The sequence below is a fragment of the Anas acuta genome, chromosome 1 (genome assembly GCF_963932015.1).
Source record: "Anas acuta chromosome 1, bAnaAcu1.1, whole genome shotgun sequence".
Classification (NCBI taxonomy): Eukaryota; Metazoa; Chordata; class Aves; order Anseriformes; family Anatidae; genus Anas; species Anas acuta.
Window position 1 is genome coordinate 152278716 of NC_088979.1, and position 21967 is coordinate 152300682.

At 52.8% G+C, this 21967-nt stretch overlaps 2 protein-coding genes across 5 annotated transcripts; both read left to right on the top strand.

Annotated features, from left to right (window-relative positions):
* The first annotated feature begins 1632 nt into the window (after positions 1-1632).
* On the top strand, positions 1633-6460 carry LOC137848291 (histone acetyltransferase p300-like). Its single transcript, XM_068667332.1, has 4 exons — positions 1633-1858; positions 4233-4350; positions 4710-4884; positions 6108-6460. Exons 1-4 carry the CDS (start codon positions 1743-1745, stop codon positions 6158-6160), a joined length of 462 nt encoding a protein of 153 aa, XP_068523433.1. The 5' UTR covers positions 1633-1742; the 3' UTR covers positions 6161-6460.
* Positions 6461-6585: 125 nt separating this feature from the next.
* On the top strand, positions 6586-21488 carry L3MBTL2 (L3MBTL histone methyl-lysine binding protein 2). Of its 4 annotated transcripts, none has more exons than XM_068667297.1 (17): positions 6586-6738; positions 7753-8020; positions 8257-8390; positions 8731-8854; positions 9224-9303; positions 10010-10127; positions 10812-10946; positions 11413-11501; positions 12700-12931; positions 13555-13634; positions 14150-14254; positions 15385-15532; positions 16397-16479; positions 18048-18282; positions 19002-19067; positions 20007-20129; positions 20729-21488. In XM_068667297.1, exons 1-17 carry the CDS (start codon positions 6703-6705, stop codon positions 20836-20838), a joined length of 2166 nt encoding a protein of 721 aa, XP_068523398.1. In that variant the 5' UTR covers positions 6586-6702; the 3' UTR covers positions 20839-21488. The 4 variants fall into 4 exon arrangements, with proteins under 4 accessions (XP_068523398.1, XP_068523412.1, XP_068523403.1 ...); XM_068667311.1 differs by having other exon boundaries at positions 20661-20776; XM_068667302.1 differs by lacking the exon at positions 19002-19067.
* Positions 21489-21967: the final 479 nt, after the last annotated feature.

The following is a 21967-nucleotide window of genomic DNA, read 5'->3' on the forward strand; positions in this document are numbered from 1 at the left end:
CCCAGCTCCCTCAGCCTTTCCTCATAAGGGAAATGCTCCACTCCCTTAATCATCCTCGTGGCTCTGTGCTGAACTCTCTCAAACAGTTCCCTGCTGTCACCACAAGGAGAGAGCGCTCTTAACTGCGACTTAAGAAAGCACTTGTAAAAGGGTTTCTGCCTTGGTAAACTGTATGTAATGCACCAGGCCATATGGATGTTGTGGTGTCTCATCATCTGCTGTTGGCTGGACATACTGGTCCTCCAGACTGCCCCTTCTGCTGGGGAAGGTGACCTGGCAAGAGGCGGTGATGGCACTATCATAGAATGGTTGTGGTTGGAAAAGACCTCCAAGATCATCTTGAAGCCAGGGATAGAAGACTGGGGGCTTGCTTAATCAAATTAATGACTTCTAAATAAAACAATCGTAATTATTAAAGACAGGAATGGAAGAACGGGGGCTTGCTTAATTGCATTAAAATAGATATTGGTGAGTGTCTTTGCTTACTACTGTGCAAATTAACTGAAACAAGGAGTCTCAGGGCCCCTCACAGAGGATGTTTCCTGACAAAATGGGGAACCTGTCTCACAAACCAGATGAGATCGACCTTGTGGTCTGGACAAGAGCCAAGGAGCAGCTGAATCTGTACAAAGGCAGGGGGTCAGCTAGTGGTGATGAAGAAGAGTTATCAGCCTTCATCCCCACGACCCCCCGACGACCACCAGCAGAAGGCACTGTGCAAGCGCAGATGGGAGGAGCTTATAGAAAGGACTTCTTGGAGCTAATTGTAATACAAAGTGGGGATAGGTTATGCATATGTGTAGGCATATTGGGAAACCTGATGCATCTGTAACTCTTTACTGCATATAACCAAAGCAAGTTGCCGTGTTAGGGTGCGTATGCCTTTGGGAGCTATGTCGCATGTGCCCGGCGCCACAATAAACCACGTACCTACTTTATTACTCATGTGCTTGGAGTTGTAGAGTTCTTCCAGGAATCAATCTAGTCCAATCTTTAACCTCATACTTACAAGTCCACTGCTAAGCCATACTACTAAGTTCTACGCTATCCTCCCAGGCTTGTGGAGGAATCAAACAGGTAGCCCAGCTCAGCACTGAAAGGCAAATTTAGTGGTGGAGGTGGGGGGTGTAAATACTTAAAACTGAAGGATTTATCTCCCAGACGGTTAAATCTTTGGGGGTTTAAATCTCCTACATCTAAGAAGGCTGTTACGTGTTCACACGTAAGGTAGGACGTGCTGTCAATTAAAAAAATGTCATGGCCAAGCAGGTGGCATTGCCTTTGCCAAGGAAGGTTCTGCCAGAGGATCCTGAATCAGTAAGGGAAACACCGGCTGCTTCCACACAGGAAGTTTTAAAACTGTGTACATTCAGGGCCTGCTGCCAAAACGTGACACTCCCAAGAATGCAATTGCTCGCAGGCACCCATGATGGCCGCACGGATGATGGTCTCCATTTCCCTCTCCCGGCAGAGCTGGGCAGGCTGTTCCCCGCCTCTGGGTCTGCAGCACGGAGGGGTTGGGGGGCACCTGGCTCAGCGGGGCGGATGCTGCCTCCCCTGCTTGCCTCAGAGCAGATCAGTGAGGGAGCGGCACTTTTGTCCTCAGTAACCCCTCCCAAGCTATCTACCCGCCCTACCGGAAACGTCCCTGTGCTCTTACAGTTTCTTGCTTTTTCTCGGTTTTATTTCCCAGGAGGTTCAGTTGGTGCTTTCCTCAGTACGCTGCAGCTGCCTGGGTTGCCATGTTCCCCTGCACCTCCAACCAGGAGCCAGAAGGCTCCCTCCCATCTGGGGTCAGCTGCAAGCCCTGGCATGAGCAGGTCACTCCGGTTACGCGCGATCAACTTGCTCATAAATTGTGAGTAGCTAATAACAAAATAATCCTCAGTCTGTCAGACGATTTGCTTGCTGCTTTGTGTTGCCATCCCTTTGTGTTGGTGCTGAGGCCCTGGTGAAGCCAGGGATAGAAGAATGGGGGCTTGCTTATGTCGTGGTTCCGCTCGAGTGGGCAGCCGAGCTCCACCACAGCCGCTCTCTCACTCCCCCTCCTCAAAGAGGAATGGGGAGAAAACATGATGAAAAGGGCTCAAAGGTTGAGATAAGGATGAGAAAATCACGCAATAATTATTGTAACGGGCAAAACAGACTCAGCATAAGAAGACAGATAGTAAGATTTATTGCTCATTACTAACAAGCTAGAGAAGTGAGAAACAAAGAAAAGAAACCAAAAGCACCTTCCCCCCATCCACCCTCTTCCACCTCCTCCCCCTGAGCGGCTCAGGGGAACGGGGGAATGGGGGTTATGGTCAGTCTACAGCAATTCTTCTCCGCCACTCCTTCTCGGTCACTCTCGTCCCCTGTGCTGTGGGGTCCCTCCCACGGGATACAGTCCTTGATGAACTGATCCGGCGTGGGCTTCCCACAGGCAGCAGCTCTTCCAGAGCTGCTCCAGATATGGGTCCGTACCACGGGGTTCATCCCTCAGGAGAAAACTGCTCCAACCTGGCTCCCCCACGGGCAGCAGCTCCTGCCAGGTCACCTGCTCCTGCGTGGTCTCCTCTCCACGGGCTACAGGTCCGGCCCGGAATCTGCTCTGGCAGGGGTCTTCCACAGGCAGCAGCCTCCGTTGGTGCAGGGCCACCTGCTCCACCGTGGTCTCCTCCATGGGCTGCAGCGTGGAACCCTGCTCCACCGTGGTACTCCATGGGCTGCAGGGGGACATCCTGCTTCACCATGGTCCTTGCCACAGGCCACAGGGGACTTCTGCTCCGGTGCCTGGAGCACCTCTCCCCCTCCTTCTACACTGACCTTGGCACCTGCAAGTGATTAAGGAGGTATTGGGGAGGCATTGGGGAGGCAAGGACAATCCCCAGACATGGACTGTATATCTCGAAACAAGACACTGGAACTCATGATAAGGAAGCGGCAGACGGACAGAGAAACAAACGTAAGGACTATAAATCTCAAAACTGGACATTGGAATTCATTATAAAGATACAACAAACGGAAGAATTGGCAACAACCAGCTCTCACAATTAAGAAACGTGCCAATTCAGCAGATTCCTGACCAAAGATGAAAAGTACACTGTGAGGAAGACTCGGGGTCTTCCTCCCAGAGACCCCTGCCCACGTCCCAAAGACCCCTGCCCACAATTCTTGGAAGGCTCTACGCAGGCGCAAGGTGCCAAAAGGCTAATTAGCATGAGAAGCAAGGGAAGGCGGGGATAGGTAATGCATATGTATAGGTGCTTGTAGAATATTGATAGATTGATTGTATAAATTCAAGACTGCTTTTTGCTTTAGGCATGCACGATAGGTGGAGAGATCCCCCGTGCATCCAGCGCTGCAATAAAGAATATACCACTTAAAGGAATTTCGGCTTCGATCTTTGAATCAAAGGCTGTTTTCTCACTCCCTTGACTCTCCCGGCTGCTGTATGGCGCAGCGTTTTTTTCCTGTCTTAAATATGCTCTCACAGAGGCGCAAAACAACATCGCTTATTGGCTCAGATCTGGAAAACAATGGGGCCCTTCCCAAACATGGGGCAGCTTCTAGATCTTCCTCACAGAAACACCCCTATGGCCCCCTGCTACCAAAACCTTACCACATAAACCCACTACATTATTAAAGCCAGGAATGGAAGAATGGGGACTCACTTAATTGCATTAAAATAGATATCGCTGAGTGTCTTTGCTTACTACTGTGCAAATAAGACAAAACAAGGAGTCTCGGGGCCCCTCACAGAGGTTTTTCCTGACAAAATGGGGAACCTGTCTCAAAAAACAGATGAGATAGACCTTGTGGTTTGGACAAGAGCCAAGGAGCAGCTGAATCTGTACAAAGGCAGAGGGTCAGCTAGTGGTGATGAAGAAGAGTTATCAGCCTTCATCCCCACGACCCCCCGACGACCACCAGCAGAAGGCACTGCGCAAATGCAGATGGGAGGAGTTTATAGAAAGGACTTCTTGGAGCTAATTGTAATACGAAGTGGGGATAGGTTATGCATATGTGTAGGCATATTGGGAAACCTGATGCATCTGTAACTCTTTACTGCATATAACCAAAGCAAGTTGCCGTGTTAGGGTGCGTATGCCTTTGGGAGCTATCCCGCATGTGCCCGGCACCGAAATAAACCGCTACCTACTTTATAACTAATTTGCTTTGATTTGTAGAATTCTTCCACGAATCACTGGTTTGGAGACAACCTAATAGCTTGTGTGCTTTTTCTTCAGCGTCCTAGCCATATTGCCTATTCGTAACCCTGCAGCACTGAGGGATCGACGGATGGAGCAGCTGGTGGCATACGCTCGGAAGGTGGAAGGCGACATGTATGAATTGGCAAATAGCATGGTGAGATACTGTCCTCTGTCATCATTTGCACATCTCTGAGCTCCCTTGGCAGTGACTGGGGAAGAGAAGGAGGGGAAGCACAGACGAGTGTCCCAGGCTGAGGAAGAGCATGTGCCAGGGCTGCTGGCGTCAGCCTGGTGTGCTGGGACTCGGGGTGGTGCCTGTGGTGTTGTGCTGTGCTTGAGACTTGCTGGGGTCTTGCAAAGGCAGCACAAAGCTTCATGACAGTACCTGTAAAGAAAGAGCTTCTTTCCCCTTTCTTCCCTCACCCCCTCGATAGATTTGATTACTTTGATTACTGTAACCTGCTGCCTTTACTTAATGCATCTCCTTTCCTGACTTGTGCTCCTCCCCTGCAGGCAGAGTACTATCAGCTGCTAGCTGAGAGGATCTATAAGATTCAGAAGAAGTTGGAGGAAAAGCGAAGAATCAGGCTGCAGAAGCAGAACATGATACCAAATGCACCAGGCATGCCACAGGCTCCCATGAATCAAGGGCCCAACATGGGACAGCCTCAGCCAGGAATGTCTGCACGTAAGAACAGCTGGATTACTTACTACTTGGTGCAGCATGACTGTGTACTGTCATTCCTATATACTCTTGAGCATTTTGCCCGCATTGTTTCACAGATACTTGGCTCAGAGAAGAATTTAGGAAAATTATTAGAGAAGGAGATAGGAAAAGTGAAGTCTAATCTAAATTTTGGGGCTTGGTTTCTTGAGATTATCTGTACTGTTACATCCTTAAAGACAGCAACTACCTTTACAAAGATGCAGTGTTGTTGAGACAGTGAGAGGCAGTACCAGACATGCAAGGTAGGCTTCTACCATCTGACTTTACGGTCATCTGTCCATTATATGATAATAGATACAGGACCCTGGTTCAGGAAACATGAATGTAGATGTAAGGAAGCCAAATTAGAAGGGGTGGTTCTTCAGTGCGTTCTGATTGAGAAATGCGTATGAAGCTTCTTGGCCAGAAAGCTGGCCCCATAGAAGGATAGCTGGAGCAACACTATAGCTGCACATATAGCTCATCTGCCTCACTCTGGGATGGTGCTGAGGCCAGAAGAAGATGCGTGGAGGACTGGGATGAGTGCCTGGAAGGTGCTACTCTTCTGGGGAGGCTCAGAGTGCTGGAGAGCGGTCAGGCTGGAGCACACTCACTCCTCTCCCCAAGGACGTGGACTTGTGCACATTACCGCTTGACACGTGTCAACTGTGAGCGTGAGACATTACAAGTAATGTTGTATAAAAATCTATTATTGTTAAAGAAAATAGAAATATTCCTTAGTCAATTTAAATCTGATTCAAATTAAAATGAAACTATTTAAATACAATTATTTTTCAAAAAGTTTTATTAAGAAGAGCAACAAGATACAAACAATGGGGACTATCTTTAAGCCTGTCCTGTGTCCATACAAGACTCATTTTTACTTGGGCTTTCAGGGCTTTCAGCCTTGAGTCAGCCTGTCCATGACCTGAGGGAGCAGTGCTGCTTGTTCAGCTCTGGGAAGCAGGGGCTACACACCAGCAATAGCTCCTAACATGTTGCATGAAAAAAAATTACTGCAGTAGAAAGATTTAATGAAGTTTTAATTTGGTATTGGTGTCTTATCTGGAACCATCTTTTTTTGTCTGTCATACATTACACTGTCTTCTAGCAGTACTTGCAGGAGAATAGCAGGCTTTATGATTTAGTTTGTTATCAACTGCGTTGTTTAAATACTGTAAAAGCAATTTTCTCTTTCTTAACAGCCCCGGAGGATCGTTTTGGAAACCTGAACCTGGAGGACCCCACACGCTACTGAAATTTGCCAATCAAGTTGCACACATTAGGCTCTGCAAGCTCACCACCACCATACCTCTGTAACTCCAGAGGGTGTAGCTTTTGCATGGAAGAAAATCAGTGCTAGAGATACGGAGAGATACCTGTTTCTTTCCTTTTCTTGACAGTGAGCTGGGATAAGGGATGTTTTTAGCAGTATGACTAAGACCACAGTGCTTCTCCACAGGGAAAAAATAACCCAAAGGGGCAGACTCGTACTTCGAAGAAGCTATGCCATAAACGCACAGAAGCTTTAAAATAAATCACACCGCTTTTTACCAACGATCTGTTTATGGATTAAATCTCTGAGACCGAGTGCTCGCCCCCCCCCCCCCCTCACGCCTCTCCCCTTGCCGCCATTTCCCTGCCTCCCGCCGTCATGGCGGCGCCCCCGGGGCCTACAGTGCCCATGGCGCCCCGCGGCGGGGCCGAGCCCCGGGGCTCGCCAGCTCCATTTTCTCCGCCCGCTGCCACTCAGAGCCGCGGCCGGGGGAGGGAGGTGCTCCGAGAGGCGGGCTGGCGGCCATGGAGCAGGAGCGGGAGCGGGAGGGGAACGGGGAGGTGAGCGGCGGGACGGGGACGGGGATGGGGGGGAGCGGGGGGGGGGCTCCCGCTGCTGCAGGAGGGGCTCTGAGGCGCCGGGGTGCGGGGCGCGGGGCCGGGCGGCAGCGCTGGGTCCCTGCGGGCTGGAGGGGGGTGAGGCCGCAGGGAGGGCTGGGGAGGAGGGGGGGGGGCTTTTGTGAGGCTGCCGAGGGGTTGTAGGGCGCCAGGAGCGCGGGTTTTGGGGGTGGGCGCGGGGGAGAGAGGTTAAAGGGTGGGGAGCCCGCGGTGGTGTGGGGTGGTGTGGGAGGCAGGTGGCGTGCAGGGGGTGCGGGCTCATGGCGCTGCTCGTGTCTCTGATAAGGCTCCCGAGCCATCGAGCAGAGGGGATTCACCGCTGCGAGGTGAGGGGCCCGCTGCTGAGCCTTTGGTGTTGGCTGCTTGGATGAGCGGCCGTCCCCTGGTGCCTCTCCATGCGGTTCTGGTCTGCCGTCCCGTGCCCTCTCCCCGTGCTGCTGCTGGCTTCTTGCTGCTGGTTTCACACAGAATCCTCTAGGTTGGAAGAGACCTCCAAGATCACCCAGTCCAACCTCTGACCTACCACTAACCAGTCCTACGCTAACCCATATCACTGAGCTCTACATCTAAACGTCTTCTAAAGACCTCCAGGGATGGTGGCTCAACCACTTCCCAGGGCAGCCCATTCCAGTGCCTAACAACCCTTTTGGTAAAAAAGTTTTTCAATGACTAACGCCTTTTCCCAGCTTCTTATGCTCTTATTTCCAGCCTGGTCCAAGATTTTCCTAGTCTGAGGAACAGTCACTGGGCTCCTCTTCCTCCCCTTCTGTCCCTGCCTCTCTGCTCTCTTGCTGTAGCAGCGTGGGACCTGTCCCTGGCTGGCTGCTGTAGTGTGAGGAGCTGGTGAAGCTGTCTAGGTGCAGAGACATCTGGTTGTACGGAAAGGCTGGAAGGACGCAGTCTCCTGCGTTTTGGTATAAAACGTCTGGTTTAAAAGCAGACTGTTTCTTCTGTCAGGTGGTGTCTTCCTTATGCCACAAGACCTCATCTTTGGAGCGGACGGAGGAGGAAGGTGAGGAGGAAGAGGAAGAGGACGACTTGGACATCTTTGGGGGTTACGACAGCTTCCGGAGCTACAACAGCAGCGTGGGCAGCGACAGCAGCTCCTGCCTGGATGAGTCCAGCGATGATGAGGTGGTGGACCGGGAGGCTGGAGAGCTGCCGACCTCCCCTGTGCACCAGCCACACGCGGGGCGGATCACAGAGGGCAGCGGCTCTGAGCCAGGTACTGCACTGCCTGCCTGTTCTCCTGTGCGAGATGGAAAGAATGAGGGCTGAGGGAGGCTGAAATGCATGGGACTTTGTCCTGAACGTGCTCTGGGAGCAGAATCAGACTGGGACAACGTTTTTTGGGTTACATGGGGGAGCTGCCATGTGTAATATGGGGTACCTGGCCTTAGCTCTGTCCTTGTAGTGCGTCAGCCCTGCCAACTGCTTACACCTTTCTGCTTTCCCTCTCAGCTGTGTGCGAGATGTGTGGCATTGTGGGAACCAGGGAGGCTTTCTTCTCCAAGACCAAACGTTTCTGCAGTGTCTCCTGCTCCAGAAGCTACTCCTCGAACTCCAAGAAGGCCAGCATCCTGGCCAGGCTGCAGGTGAGTCGAAATCCTTCCTCTGTCTCTGGTGATGGAGCAGGATGTCCAGGTGTGCTGGGGGTGGGTGGCTGCTGTCCAGTGAGATCACAGCCTGCCATTACCAGTGGTTTGCTATTTCTGCTCAACGTCCCTAGAGAAAGCACACCAGCTGAGAGGTGCTGCCTCCTAGAAGCTGGGGAAGAAGATAATTTACTTGCTGCCACTTCTTGTGCATGCGAGCATTCATAAAAATGGTAGTCACTCGTAAATCCCTCCTGGGAAGAGGTGCATCCTCTGCTTGCCAGTTGCAGGAGCTGGCTTCCTCTCCCCTCCTGTACCACCAATGTTCCTTCTTTTGTAGGGGAAACCGCCAACAAAGAAAGCAAAAGTCCTGCACAAGGCAGCCTGGTCGGCCAAGATTGGGGCCTTCCTCCATTCGCAGGGCACGGGGCAGCTGGCAGATGGGACGCTGACGGGCCAGGATGGTGAGTGAAGGCAAGGTGTGAGGAGGTGCAGCTGCAAGAGCCACAGGGATGAGGACATTCAGAGGGCTCTAAGTGTGAGCTCTGTGGTCCCAGTCCCACCAGGTGCTGGCTTACAGGCTCCCTGCTGCTCCCAGCTGATTGCTGCCCCCATGCCCACTGGGGTTGTATTTAGCTCGAGTTGTTCACGGGTGGGTTTTAGGGACAGCCAGTCCCTGCAGTGGGCAGAGCAGCCCCTGCGTGCTGGGGCAGAGTGCTGTGTCCCAGAGCAGGCCCCAGCGTGGCTGTGCGCTGGAGTCCAGCGGTAGCTGAGTGCTCTGTGCCTTTTACTAACCTCCTCACCTGACTTTCCTCTCTTGTGTCTGCTCATAGCACTTGTCCTGGGCTTTGACTGGGGAAAGTACCTGCAGGAGCACGGCTTCAAGGCAGCTCCAGTCAGCTGCTTCAAACACGTGAGTCCTTCTTGGCTGTGCCACATGGTGTGCGTGGGACACGTTGCATGCACGGGGCTCCCCCGTGCTCCTCTGGCTGGTGGGGAGAGACCGGGGAGAGGGGTTTGGAGCTGCAGGGAAGGAAGCTGGGGTTTCCTCACAGCTAAGGAAGGGAGTCCATGAGTTTTGGGGGAGGAAGCAGAGGCAGATTTGGTAAAAACACTGCCAGTTTAGGCAGTTTAGGCAAGGGCTGGGGGCAGGATTAGGTGTGACTGAGGTGGGCAGGAGACAGATCCCTGCTGCCCACACAGTTTGTGTGGGTGAGCACAGCGCAGGGTGGGGTGCAGGGAGGAACTCGTCCAGGCCTGGCAGCAGCTGCCCCTCCAACAGCTCTGCTTCCTCTGGCATTGACTGCACTGGCGAGCCCTGTGGGCTGAGGAGCCAAGGCAGAGAAATGGAAGGAGGGCAGGTTTTACGTGTCATAGTAGCTCTATCCTCTCTGCGTGTTATGAACAAATTTGGGATTATAGGACAGCTGGCAATGAAACAGAGCAACACTGAACTACAGTGTTGTGCCTTTTGGGATCCTCAGTGAACACCCCAAAGAGATGTTTGGCATGGTTCGGTTGCTGCTGGCAGATACGGGAGGGGCAGAGCGTGCCAGTCTGCGTCTAAGGTGACGTTCTGTCAGTGTCCCTCTCCCATTGTGGCTGCCTCGCCCCCTCAGGTGCCGCTCTTCGATCAGTGGGATGATGTGGTGAAAGGAATGAAGGTGGAAGTGCTGAACAGTGACGCCGTGCTCCCCAGCCGAGTGTACTGGATCGCGTCCGTCATCCAGACCGTAGGTACGCCTCCGGCATGGCTCCCGGCCGGCTGCTGAGGGAACCTGCAGAGAGCAGAGCAGAGCTGCTCAAGCGAAGCCTCAGAGAATCACGGAATCACTAAGGCTGGAAAAGCCCTCCAAGATCATCTGGTCGAACCGCCCCCCTCCCACCAGTGTCACCCACTAACCCATGTCCCCAAGCACCACGTCCAACCTTTCATTAAACGCCCCCAGGGACGGTGATTCCACCACCTCCCTGGGTAACCCATCCCAATGCCTGACTGCTCTTTCTGAGCAGAAATGCCTCCTCATTTCCAGCCTGAACCTCCCCTGGCACAACTTGAGGCCATTCCCTCTAGTCCTGTTGCTCATTACGTGTGAGAAGAGGCCAACTTCCAACTCCCCACAGCTTCCTTTCAGGCAGTTGTGGAAAACAATGAGGTCTTCCCTGAGCCTCCTCTTCTCCAGACTAAACACCCTCAGTTCCCTCAGCCTCTCCTCACAGGACTTGTGCTCCAGGCCCTTCACCAGCTGCGCAGCCCTTCTCTGGACATGACAGTTCTGCTGCCAGAATGGTTGGAGAAGCTCTGATAACCTTTGCAGAGCTCTGAAGGCCATGCTGTAGGGAATAAGCCTGTGGTACCTGACACAAGAGAAATTCTTGGTCTCCAACGCCTTTCTCTGGTTGTCTGCTCTGTCCTGGCAGGGTACAGGGCGCTCCTGCGGTACGAGGGCTTTGAGAACGATGCCGGCCATGACTTCTGGTGCAATTTGGGCACGGTGGATATTCATCCCATCGGCTGGTGTGCCATCAACAGCAAAATCCTGGTACCACCACAAAGTGAGTGGGGGGTGAGGGAGGTCAGCACGTTGGCTCAGCGCTGTGGCCATTCCTCCTGCTGACCCACACAAAGGTTGTTGGGCTTCGGCTTTGGTGGAACTTCTTGGTCCTACATCCCAGACGGTGCTTCTGAGCAAAACAATGGCTCCAGCCCTTGCTCAGCTAGCGGTTAGGAGGGGGATGCTAATTTAGCAGAATTCTGGCAAGCAGATGTGCTTGGTGTGGCTCACGTGTTTGCTGTAACACCACAATTTGAGCTGAGCGGAGCTAGATGTCCGCTTGGCACAGTCCCTCCTGTAGTGGTGATGTGGGGGCAAGCCTGCAGAATGGTGTCCACCTGAGAGCAGGTGCAGGACTGGAGCGTGAAGAAGGCCTTTTAATGCAGATGGGCTCAGAGGTGGGGCAGGGGAAGGTGTAGGGCAGTCCCTTGGTCCTAAAGATGTGCTCTCTCCCTCTGCGTGTCCAGGTATTCACGCCAAGTACACTGACTGGAGAAGCTACCTCATGAAGAAGCTGGTGGGAGCCAGGACCATCCCAGTGGATTTCCACATCAAGGTAAGTGTGAGAAGCTGTTGCTCTGTGGAAATAAAGCCGAGAGGTATGTGGGGAACACTTCTGGTCTGGTTCTGACCTGTGCAATGCCCGTGTACCTCCTTCAGCCCCCGTGCCCTGGCAGCACAACTTCTCCTTTGGGGCCCTGGTGGTTTTACCTTGCTGGGCAGCTGAACTGCACCGCCACCACTCTCACTCCCCCTCCTCAGAAGAGGAGGGGAAGAAGAAAAGGAAAAAAGAACTCACGGGTTGAGAAAATGATAATTTAATTAAAGGAAAAGTAATTATTAAGGGAAAATTATTATTAAGGGAAAAATAAATTAACTAAAGGGAAAAGGAAAGTGGGAGAGGGAAATAAAAGGGGAGGGAAAACAAGCAAAGACCATATGGAAGCACAGAGAGAGAGGAAAGAAACTACTCTGTACTTCCCACCAATGAGTGATGCTTGACCCAGAGGGGCACCGGTACCCTCAATGTGCGTGGGAGCACCTGTGCTGGTGCCCTTGATAGCTTCTGTTTTCTTCGTTACTTCTCTGGAAGCTGAAAGATTGTTTGACTGCTGCGTGTTCCTGGGCCTCAGCTTGTAGCTGAGAGCTCGTGCCATGGAAGGGAGGTGCTAGAGGGAGATGTTGTCGGGATGTTTCTCCTCCCAGCATCCCACTCCCACTTAATGAGCAGAAGCGGTGGGGATGGGGACCTTCCCTCTGACTTCTGGGGTCAGGTGTTGGCTGGTTTGGGTGGTCTGTTTTGAGCAGTGGCTTGGTGTCACAGCATTCTGGGACCCCCAGTGCCAAAATGTCTGGTGTTCTATAAACACCTCTGACTATTTGTGGGTGAGTAGGGCTAGGCTGCTACCAACAAACTGCAGGTCTTCAAAAATCAGCCAGACGGAAGGCAGCGGCTCATTGAGCGTGCCTGCATCTTTGGGTCAGTCTGTACAGGATCTCTAGCACTGAAGCTGGCAGATCATTACATTGCTCAACCTTTGAACACAGTAAAAATGTGAAAGCTGTCCTGTGTGGAGCTGGCAGCCCCCTGCCCCCCCCCAATGAACTCATTCCCACGTGTCCCCTCCCAGAGGTGTCTCCCAGCCAGTTTGGGGCCGTGCAAGGCTGTGTGGGGGGAAAGCTGTTCTCTGAAGTCTCTGGGAAGGAAGACACGGGGTGGGATTGATCTCGCCTCCTCTGCTTGTTGTTGCCAGATGGCGGAGAGCATGAAGTACCCGTTCCGGCAGGGCATGAGGGTGGAGGTGGTGGACAAGAACCACGTGTCCCGGACGCGCATGGCGGTGGTGGACACGGTCATCGGGGGCCGGCTGCGACTCCTCTATGAGGACGGGGACAGCGACGATGACTTCTGGTGCCACATGTGGAGCCCCCTCATCCATCCTGTGGGCTGGTCACGGCGAGTGGGCCACAGCATGAAGAAAATAGGTAGGGGTCAGGCCACCACACGCATCTGCTGGCTTGCTGCCTGAGTCCTGCTGTTAACGCCGGGCTCAGCATGCTGGGAGGACCTGACGGATAAGGTCTGTGCAGCCACGTCTGCCGCTTTTCCACCTAGGTAGATAAAAGGTTGGGACAGGGGATTGTAGGGTTTCTTACATGTAGTCTGTCCCCACGCTGTGCCAATGCAGAATCTGCAATGTCATGTTAGCTTTCTGAGAAAATTCATCCCGGTTGCTCTAAGACCAGATGCCACCACATGGGTTTTTCCAGAGACCGTTTTTCTTGTTTTTGTTTTTTTTTCCTTCTGGACTTAGACTCAAGCCCCGTTGATGCTTTGATTTGTGTCTCCCTTGCTGCCTGTCCCTGGTGATAACAGCTGCATTTTGAGGTGCTACCACTAGTGCTCAGGAAGACTGGGTGTTTGCTTTTGAGCAAGCCCTGTATCACAGTTCATGTTACAGGAAGATGTAGAGGGACTGACCTGTTCTCATTACCCATCTCTGATTTGATTCTTCTACAGCTGTTAGATTCTCAACAGATAATTATGTTTTCTTACTGTGGTTTCTGTAGGTTTCTCAATTCTCTTTCCCCTCTTTCATTCCTCACAGAAGAAAAGCGCAGTGACATGGCAAACCATCCCACCTTCCGGAAGATTTACTGTGATGCTGTCCCGTACCTGTTTAAAAAGGTAAGACAAGTCTCGCTTTCTGTGGTGGCCACAGCGAAGGAAGCAGTGGTGGTTTCCTTTGTCCCCCTTCCAGCCATAGGGCAGTGAGGTGTTTGGGGTGTCAAAGCTGTAGTTGGCCAGGGGAAAAGGCAGAATAAAAAGACAAAAGACCTAGAAGACAGCTTCAGATTGAAGGGCTCAATTTAAGGGCTCCAGTCCTTGGAGCTTTGAGCAGGAGAGGCAAGGAGATTGCTTGGGAGAGACCAGGTGAGACCTAGGGCTGGATCATACTGGTAGGGACTGAGATCAAGAGGTTTTACTGCAGCTGTGACTGGCCAGAGCCCTGGTAGAAGCTTGCTGGCGCAGAGACAGTGTTGCACTGGCTGCGTCTGTGTAGTTTTCTTCTTTCCTTTCCCCTCCTGACTTGGGCTGAGCCAAGTAAAGAAGCCCTGATCCTGTCTGTAGGGGGGCAGTTGATGTTGGGATGGGGCTGTCCCATGCCCCTGGCAGTACTGAGGTGCCGGACTCTCCTGTAGGTACGGGCTGTCTATGCCGAAGGCGGATGGTTTGAGGAAGGCATGAAACTGGAAGCCATCGACCCCCTGAATTTGGGCAACATTTGTGTGGCCACGGTTTGCAAGGTGAGTTTGGGGCAGGGGGAAGGAGGTGCTCTGGCTTCACCTGAGACATCACAGCCTCTAGGTTTGTTCTCTAATGCGCTCCGGCTCTTGGAGAGCATAAAGGGAGGCATCCGTAGCATCCTCCTGGAGGAGAGCAAGGGCTGTGGGAAGGGTGATGGGCTGTGTCTTTATGGGCAGCACTCACGGGTTTGGGAAGCTGAGGAGGGTTGCACCTCCGACCTCTCCTGATGAGGTGGTGGGAGAGCTCTGCTCCTGTGCCTGAGTTGGAAAGCAAATTGCTCTGCCAGGTTTCCTCAGTGAGGTGCTTTGTGTCTCCTGGAGCCTGGACTTTTTTGCTCCATTGAGAAGCTCTAAGAGAACGCAAGAGTGGACTTTGATGTGTGGGGTTTGGCAAGGGAGTGCCAGGAAAGCTTTCTGTCTGGCGAATCACAGAATCACAGAATTTCTAGGTTGGAAGAGACCTCAAGATCATCGAGTCGAACCTCTAACCTAACACAAACAGTCCCCACTAAACCATATCCCTAAGCTCTACATCTAAACGTCTTTTAAAGACTTCCAGGGATGGTGACTCCACCACCTCCCTGGGCAGCCTGTTCCAGTGCCTAACAACCCTTTCAGTAAAGAAGTTAAATGTTCCCTTTCTCCAGTGCTTGGAGCTGCAGCGAGGTTGGGGCAGGCGTGCCTGTCGTGTTCGGTAGGTACAAATTGCCAGCGAGTGACAGGAAGGGACAAGTCTTGCTGCTGTAGGAAGTGGCAGTTCTGAAGGCAGTGCCCTTCCCTTCAGCCCAGTAACAAACTGGTTGGTAACAACCTGACTGGTGTAGAGGCTCTGGGCTGCCAGGAGTCTGGTTGTGAGGGAGAGCAGCGCTCCTGCCTGCTTACAGCCGAGCCTTTTGCACAAAGCCATTAGTGTTAATTGCAGCCCTGCAGTAGTTGCTGCTTTGGGGTTTAGCTTGCGCTGGCTGACGTAGCAGGAGAAGCTACCACACATCCTGGAGCAGTTAATGTTGCATTTTGTTATCTAGTGGCAACAGTGATCTAGCTGTGGGAGCTCTTGGGGGAATCTGTTGACAGGAGAGACTTTAGAGCAAGTGAAGCTCTTCATTTATGCCCCTCACCTCCTGTCTTAGGTCCTCTTGGATGGATACCTCATGATCAGCATTGACGGAGCCACATCCGATGACGGCTCGGACTGGTTCTGCTATCACGCTTCCTCACACGCCATCTTCCCTGTCAACTTCTGTCAGAAGAACAGCATCGATCTGACCCCTCCGAAAGGTGAGATTTGGGCTGTGGTCTGGTGTACCAACCTGCACACGGAAGCTGCTGGATGGGCTTTTCTGAGAAGCGTGAGGTTCAGGTGAAGCAAAACCACGAGGTCCCACCCTGCCTGCTTTGGGGGGAGATAGGGCTGGCTGGGGAGAAAGCCAGGCCATCTGAGCTCTGATGGTAAACCAAGTCGTGGTACTTATGGATTGAAGTTACATCTCCTGAGGGCATTAACGTTGGTCAGGATGAGTGGGAGAGGTGTACAATCCCCAAACTGAATAAATCCCTTTGTGAAAGGGCAAGGAGGGATGAGCAGAGCTATTGCTACGTGACTCAGTCGTTACAAGTAGCAGGAGTCACTACTTCTCTTCTTGCACGAATAAATCTGAGACAGAAGGATTGCATCTCGAGATTTTTTTGCAGAAAAATCAGAGTGGATTTTACTGCTTCATCCGGCCATACCACAAAAGGCCTGCTCTGAAGTTCTTCGTTGCAGCACTTTGTGCAGTGCTGTTCTGTCGTCTTTGACGTTGCTTCTAGTGGGAGAAAGATTGGTTTTAGTGGTTTGCTTTCAACATGCTTCTTCCTGCTAGTTCCTTCTCCTCACCTTTCTCTGTGGTCTGGATGTGTGACTGACATGGGCGTTCAGTGCTGCATCTTGCACAACTTCCCTGTTTGCCCACTGGAGGGGGTTGCTGGACTGCTGTGGAGTCTGTGCCTTAGATTGAAGTCCAAAACTAGGCCGAACGCGCCAGTTAATGAAACTGCTTTGGAAGCAGTTGCAGTGGTTCCTTCTTGCCCTTTCTGCCTTTTCCCTCAGCTGGTCTGCCCAATGACTGCCTTTTTCCTTCTGACCAATTCTTCCTCCTGCAGGGCAAGATGCAAAGACCTTCAACTGGGAAACTTACCTGGAAAAGACTAAATCAAGACCTGTTCCAGCACGGCTCTTCAACACAGTGAGTGCTGCCTGGGAGAAGAGATGTGTAGGGATGTTTGCAGTGAGCTAGGTGGAGCACAAGAGCTCTGGCTGTCAGCGTGGCTGAGGTTGGAAGGGACCTCTGGAGGTCTTCTTGTCCAAACCCCCTGCTCAAGCAGGTTGTACCGGACTGTGTCCGGACAGCTTTCAAAAATCCCCAAGAAGGGAAGCTCCCCAGCCTTTCTCAACCTGTGCCAGTGCTCAGCTGCCTGCACAGTGAAGTGTTTCCTGCTCGGGTGGAACCTCCTGAGTGTTCCAGTTTGTGCCCGTTGCCTCTTGTCCTGTCATTGGGCACCACTGACAAGAGCCTGGCCCCACCCTGTTTGCACCTGCCCTATAAATACCCCCCAGGTATTTATAGACCTGGATAAGATCACCCTGAGCCTTCTCTTCTCCAGGCTGAGCAGTCCTGACTCTTTCAGCCTTTCCTCACACCAGAGATGCTCTAGTCCCTTCATCATCTTCATGACTCTTTGCTGGATTCTCTCCAGTACACCCATGTCCTTGTACTGGGGTGCCCAGAACTGGACCCAGCGCTCCAGGTGCAGCCTCACCAGTGCTGAGTGGAGGGGAAGAATCGCTTCTCTCTACCTGCTGGCAACGTGCTTCCTAATGCAGCTCAGAATACTGTTAACATACTTTGCCCCACGGGAGCATTGCTGGCTCATGTTCAACTTGGTGTCTACCAGGACCCCCAGGTCTTTTTTTTGCAAGGCTGCTTTCCACCCAGTCAGTCTCTTGCATGTGCTGGTGCCTGGGGTTGTTCCTCCCCAGGGGCAGGACTTTGCACTTCCCCATGCTGAACTTCGTGGGGTTCTTGTCAGCCCATTTCTGCAGCCTGTCCAGGTCCCTCTGGACGGCAGCACGATCCCCTGCTGTGTCAGCTGCTCCTCCCAGTTTTGTGTCATCGGGGAACTTGCTGAGAGCACTGCCTTGTCATCCAAATCCTTAACGAAGATGTCGGACAGGGCTGCTGTCTGCTTCCAGTCAGCACTTCTGAGGAGATCTCCAAGTAAATCCCATGTCTGGCTGCTCAGGGCAAGCACCATCACACCTTGGTGGATGTCGTGATGTCTCTGAACCTGCAATTTTGCGGTGTTTCCTGGTGCTCCAGGCTCTTGGTGGGTTCTGCACCACCTGTTACCTGTGGTCATGCTGCTGTTTGGGTGGAAGTAGTCTGGTTGGCATCAGAAAAACTGCAGCAGCAGTGAGCCTGTGCTTGTCTTTAGGATTTTTCCAGCGCTGCCTCAGGCTCTGGGTTTGATCAGGTGTCTCTTAACTGCTGCGTGCTGCTCCCCCAGTTCAGGATCTTTTTTCTAAAGGCTGGGCTGAGATTCTCTAAGGATGCAGCTGGCCTTGGATCCGTTCAGATGTCCCCTCCTGCTGTAGGCTGGCTGGAGGGGCATTGAAGTGGCTTGAGTTTGGACTTTTTCTGTCTGCTTGCTGGATGTAAGCCTGTAGCTGTTCCAGGGTGCTGCCGTCCGGATGCGGGTTTGGACTGGCTGCAATTGCCTTGGGTTTTTCTCTTTTTATCTTTTACGCACCCAGGACTGCCCAAACCATGGCTTCAAGGCAGGCATGAAGGTGGAAGCGGTGGACCTGATGGAGCCGCGGCTCATCTGCGTGGCCACGGTGAAGCGCGTCGTGCACCGCCTGCTCAGCATCCACTTTGACGGCTGGGACAGCGAGTACGACCAGTGGGTGGACTGCGAGTCTCCAGACATCTATCCCGTGGGGTGGTGCGAGCTGACGGGCTACCAGCTCCAACCCCCCGTCGTTCCAGGTGAGCTCAAGCTAGAGGCAAAGGTGGCCTTCCTCCTTCGCTGTCAGCGGCTCCTCCTTTTGGGGCCTCGTGTGGAGGAGAAGCTTGCTGGCTTGGTCTGTGCTGGCTGCCACCAGTCCTCCTCTGCCGCCACACAGCCTCGCAGCTGGTAGAGGGGGGAGTCTGTGGCAGGGAGAAAACAGGCTGAGGTTTGAGGTTGGCTCAGGTTTCCCTCTACTCCCTCACCCGCACGCCAACAGAACTGCTCCTGCTGAAGTTGGGTAGGGTTCCAGGCGGTCCTGACCCTGCACAGTTCCCTCTTACTAAGCACACCGCAGCCTCGGCCGGGTCGCAGGGGCAGCTTGGCCCCTGCTCCCTTTTCTTATCAGTTCTCTGACTCAGCCTGTAAAAGGTAAGAGCATCCCTCTCTCAAGAGTTTGTTCCTTTCCTGGTCACGGGGAGGCCATTGCCTCACCTGTAGATGTTCTCCTTGTCCCAGGCAACGAATCTTGTTTCTCCACTGTCCCTGGCAAGTCTGTACGGGGCCTCTCTCCCCTGTGCTGGGGGAGCACAGGACAGCGACCGCGCTCCAGCCTTGCTTTTCCTCCAGCTGGTTGTCTCGGGAAGAGGGCAATGACTCGGGGGGACGGGTGTATCTTATTTCTCGCTTTTGTCACTTCATCCCAGTTACCTACTGGTTATGGGACTTGGCTTTCGTTTCCCTCTCGTCTCTATGACAGAGCCCACAGCTCCAGCGAAGGCCAAGGAGGTGCCCAAGAAGAGGAAGAAACCCTATGGAAAGAAGAGTGAGTGATGTTTGATTAGCGCCCTCCCGCTCGCTCGCAGGCTGGGCCCAGTTAGAGGAACCCTGTCTATGATCAGGAGCAGGAGAGAGAGAGACCTTGTCTTGCTGTGGATGCTCTGAGTCAGCTGTGGGTTTGACAGCTCAGCTTCATCCTTCTTAATCACCCCCGTTCCCCAAGGGCAGAGAGCTGTGTGTGTGGGAAGGATCTGTCTTGCAGTCTGTTCTGTCGGCCGAGGCTTAGATGGCGCTTGCTTCCAGGCGTGAGGTGTGCTGCTTTCCCCACTGTGTCCGTGGTCAGAGGGAGATTCTTCCTTGCGGCTGGAGGGTAGCGGGCGAGCAACCCCGGCTGCTGTGTGCTGAGGGAGAGAAAGCCTCGAGGTGGCTGAGGAGGCGAGCTGTGGGGCTGGACCGTGTTGCTGTTTCATCCTGTCGTTGTTGTCGTCAGTGTTGCAGTCGCTGTGGTGAATCGTGTAGGCGGGCAAGGGATTCCTTCCTGGGGGGTGGAGGGGAAGGGACATCTAAAGAATGTAAAAGACATTCAACCTGAATAAAAGCATCAGCTAAAACTGAGAATATTAATGCTACAGTGTCCGTGCCTTGGAGCCACCGTGCCCAGTTTTTAGGGCTAGACCCAGACAGGTAAGCAAAGCTCTTAACTGACTCCAGCAGGACCAGCTCCTTGGAACTTAAGCACGCACTGAAGTGCCTTGGGTTTAATGAAGGACAACACAGAGGAGCATGTTTTGAGACGATCGATCTAGTTTTCCTTCAGTAGGTGATTTTCTTGGGGTAACCAGTTGGCAGCTAATGACCATGTAGCTTGCTGGTCAGTTGTGCTGGTCCCTGGCATATGGCTTCTCGGTGGAGCAGGGGTGCTGGTTTTCCAGGGGAAAGGAACTCACTTTTCCCTATGCTATCTCCTTTTTTTTTTTTTTTAAAGGAAAAAAGTTACCTGCTAAAACCCGCCCGATCAAGCAGACCGTCAAGAAGCCTTCTGTCTCGAGGACGAAACGAGAAGCAAAAGCTGCCATCAAGGTTTTGACAGAGCCACCACCCGATGAGAGTAAGGGACTGAGTTACTCAACCCTATAGCCCTGTACAGCTCTTGTGTACACCCTATATATCTCTGACAAGCTGTGCTTCCTCGCTCCTCCAGAGGCAGAGACTCTGCTGCTTTAGAGCTGAAAGAGCAAAAAAGCCTTGGCCTGCTTTCTCTGGGAAGGTTCTCCTCCTAGGAGGCTCAATGGCATCACTGCAGCGGGATGTCTTGATCCTGCTGCTGCCTGCTGAGGGCCTGGCTGCCCTACTGAGCAGGCTGGGGTTGGGGGAGGTTGTTGGGAAGGAGATGGATATGTCAGAGGTGTTTGTCACGTCCTGCTCCCTCTAAGGGCTGTCACAGCGTGTCAGCACTGCCCATGGTGCTGAGCACCAAGGGATGTGGTGACCAGAAGAGCATCTGGTGGCTGGGTCACCTGCCCGGCCTGGCAGGTACTGGGGAAGGGGGTGGGTGAGGTGCTTTGTGTGCACGGGAATGGAGCCTGACGAAGGTCCCAGTTACTCATAAAGGTTTAATTTCCCCTTTGTGTGGACCCAGGCAGGTAGAAGATGGACCGCACTGACTTTTCCTCTATTTATGCTCCTCTCCTTCCCGTCTCTTGCTAGTCATTGCTGTGCAGGTGAAAGAAGAAACCATTGACCCCTCGCTGCCGGAGTTTGAAGCCACTGAGCTTCCCGTTCCCATCAGCAGCATAAAGGAAGAGGTGACGGACTGATCCTGGGGTATCCCGCAGCAGCCTGTGCTTCATCTCGTGGCTTTTGGGGAAGGCAAAGGGAAGCAGAAGACCGAAAGGGCCTTCCCTTTTTGAGGCAGCATCACAACTCTGCTTCCTTGTCGTGCAAGCAGATCGCCCCCAGACTTGGAACTAAGCCCTAGGATGTGGACTCCAGAAGAGCCACAGGCTCGCTGAGGGGCGTGACTGGGGGGCTGCTGGGGTTGTGTGTGCCCGGCACCAGAGGCACCTCTCTGAGCAGAAGCCCCTGATGAGAAAGAGGCTGCCAGAGCACGAAGGGGCAGTCTGGGTTCTTGGCCGTGGCTGGAGGAGGTGACCTGCAGTCTGAGATGGTGCGTGCAGGTCGCGTGCATCAGGGAGTCGGCTGCTGTTGTAGGATATCTGTGCTGTGCTCCCTGGCCTTGGCCGTACAACCTCTGAGAAAGGCAGGACAGGAAGAGTGGAAAGAGGTGCGAAGTTGGAAAGGAATGATGATGCCTCTGGAGGAAGCAAGAGAACTTTGTGTGTCATTGTTTCCTCCTTTTGAACCCAGAACTGCGGATTATGTGGTGCACAGTTTGAAATTTTTATTTTTTAATACTCGTACTGTAAATTTGAGCAATGACCTGTGAAATAAACTAAGGAAGAAGTCACATGCTTGTGTGCTGTTTTCTGGTTCACCAAAATACCAGGGCTAACTAAAAAGGGGAGGAAAAGAGAACTTGGAAAGTTCAATGTGGCAGCAGTGGCAAGAGTCTTAAATGTGGGTTGACGTTTGTTCCTGTGAGCTTTCTGCAGGTGAGTGCCTCGCCTGTCCTTGCCACTGTGGGCCTCGTCTGGCCGCAGTGCACATGTCTTGTCAAATGCTACAGGAAAATGACGGCTGCTGGTGACTGCACCTTGGTCACGAATTGGCTGCCTCGGCCCTGCTCTCAAGTTCCCAGCCCAAAACAGTTCATGTTTTGCATCGTGGGTCGGGGGAGGAAAAAAAAAATTGGCAAGTTAACAAGCAAACAGGTGGAAGAGACTGGGATTAATTAAGTCGTCTTTTGCCCTTATAAAGAGGCAAATGGAGGCTTTAACTGGAGAGGGAAGAAAAGTTTGGGGATAGCAGTGAAATACAAGTGGGAAA

Excerpts from the sequence above, each read along its gene's own strand:
- LOC137848291 (XM_068667332.1), top strand. The coding sequence starts at position 1,743 with ATGTTCCCCTGCACCTCCAACCAGGAGCCAGAAGGCTCCCTCCCATCT. Across the intron at positions 4,351-4,709 it reads ATGAATTGGCAAATAGCATG|GCAGAGTACTATCAGCTGCT; the intron begins GTGAGATACTGT and ends CCTCCCCTGCAG. Across the intron at positions 4,885-6,107 it reads TCAGCCAGGAATGTCTGCAC|CCCCGGAGGATCGTTTTGGA; the intron begins GTAAGAACAGCT and ends CTTTCTTAACAG.
- L3MBTL2 (XM_068667297.1), top strand. The coding sequence starts at position 6,703 with ATGGAGCAGGAGCGGGAGCGGGAGGGGAACGGGGAG. Across the intron at positions 8,021-8,256 it reads GGGCAGCGGCTCTGAGCCAG|CTGTGTGCGAGATGTGTGGC; the intron begins GTACTGCACTGC and ends TTTCCCTCTCAG. Across the intron at positions 10,947-11,412 it reads AATCCTGGTACCACCACAAA|GTATTCACGCCAAGTACACT; the intron begins GTGAGTGGGGGG and ends CTGCGTGTCCAG.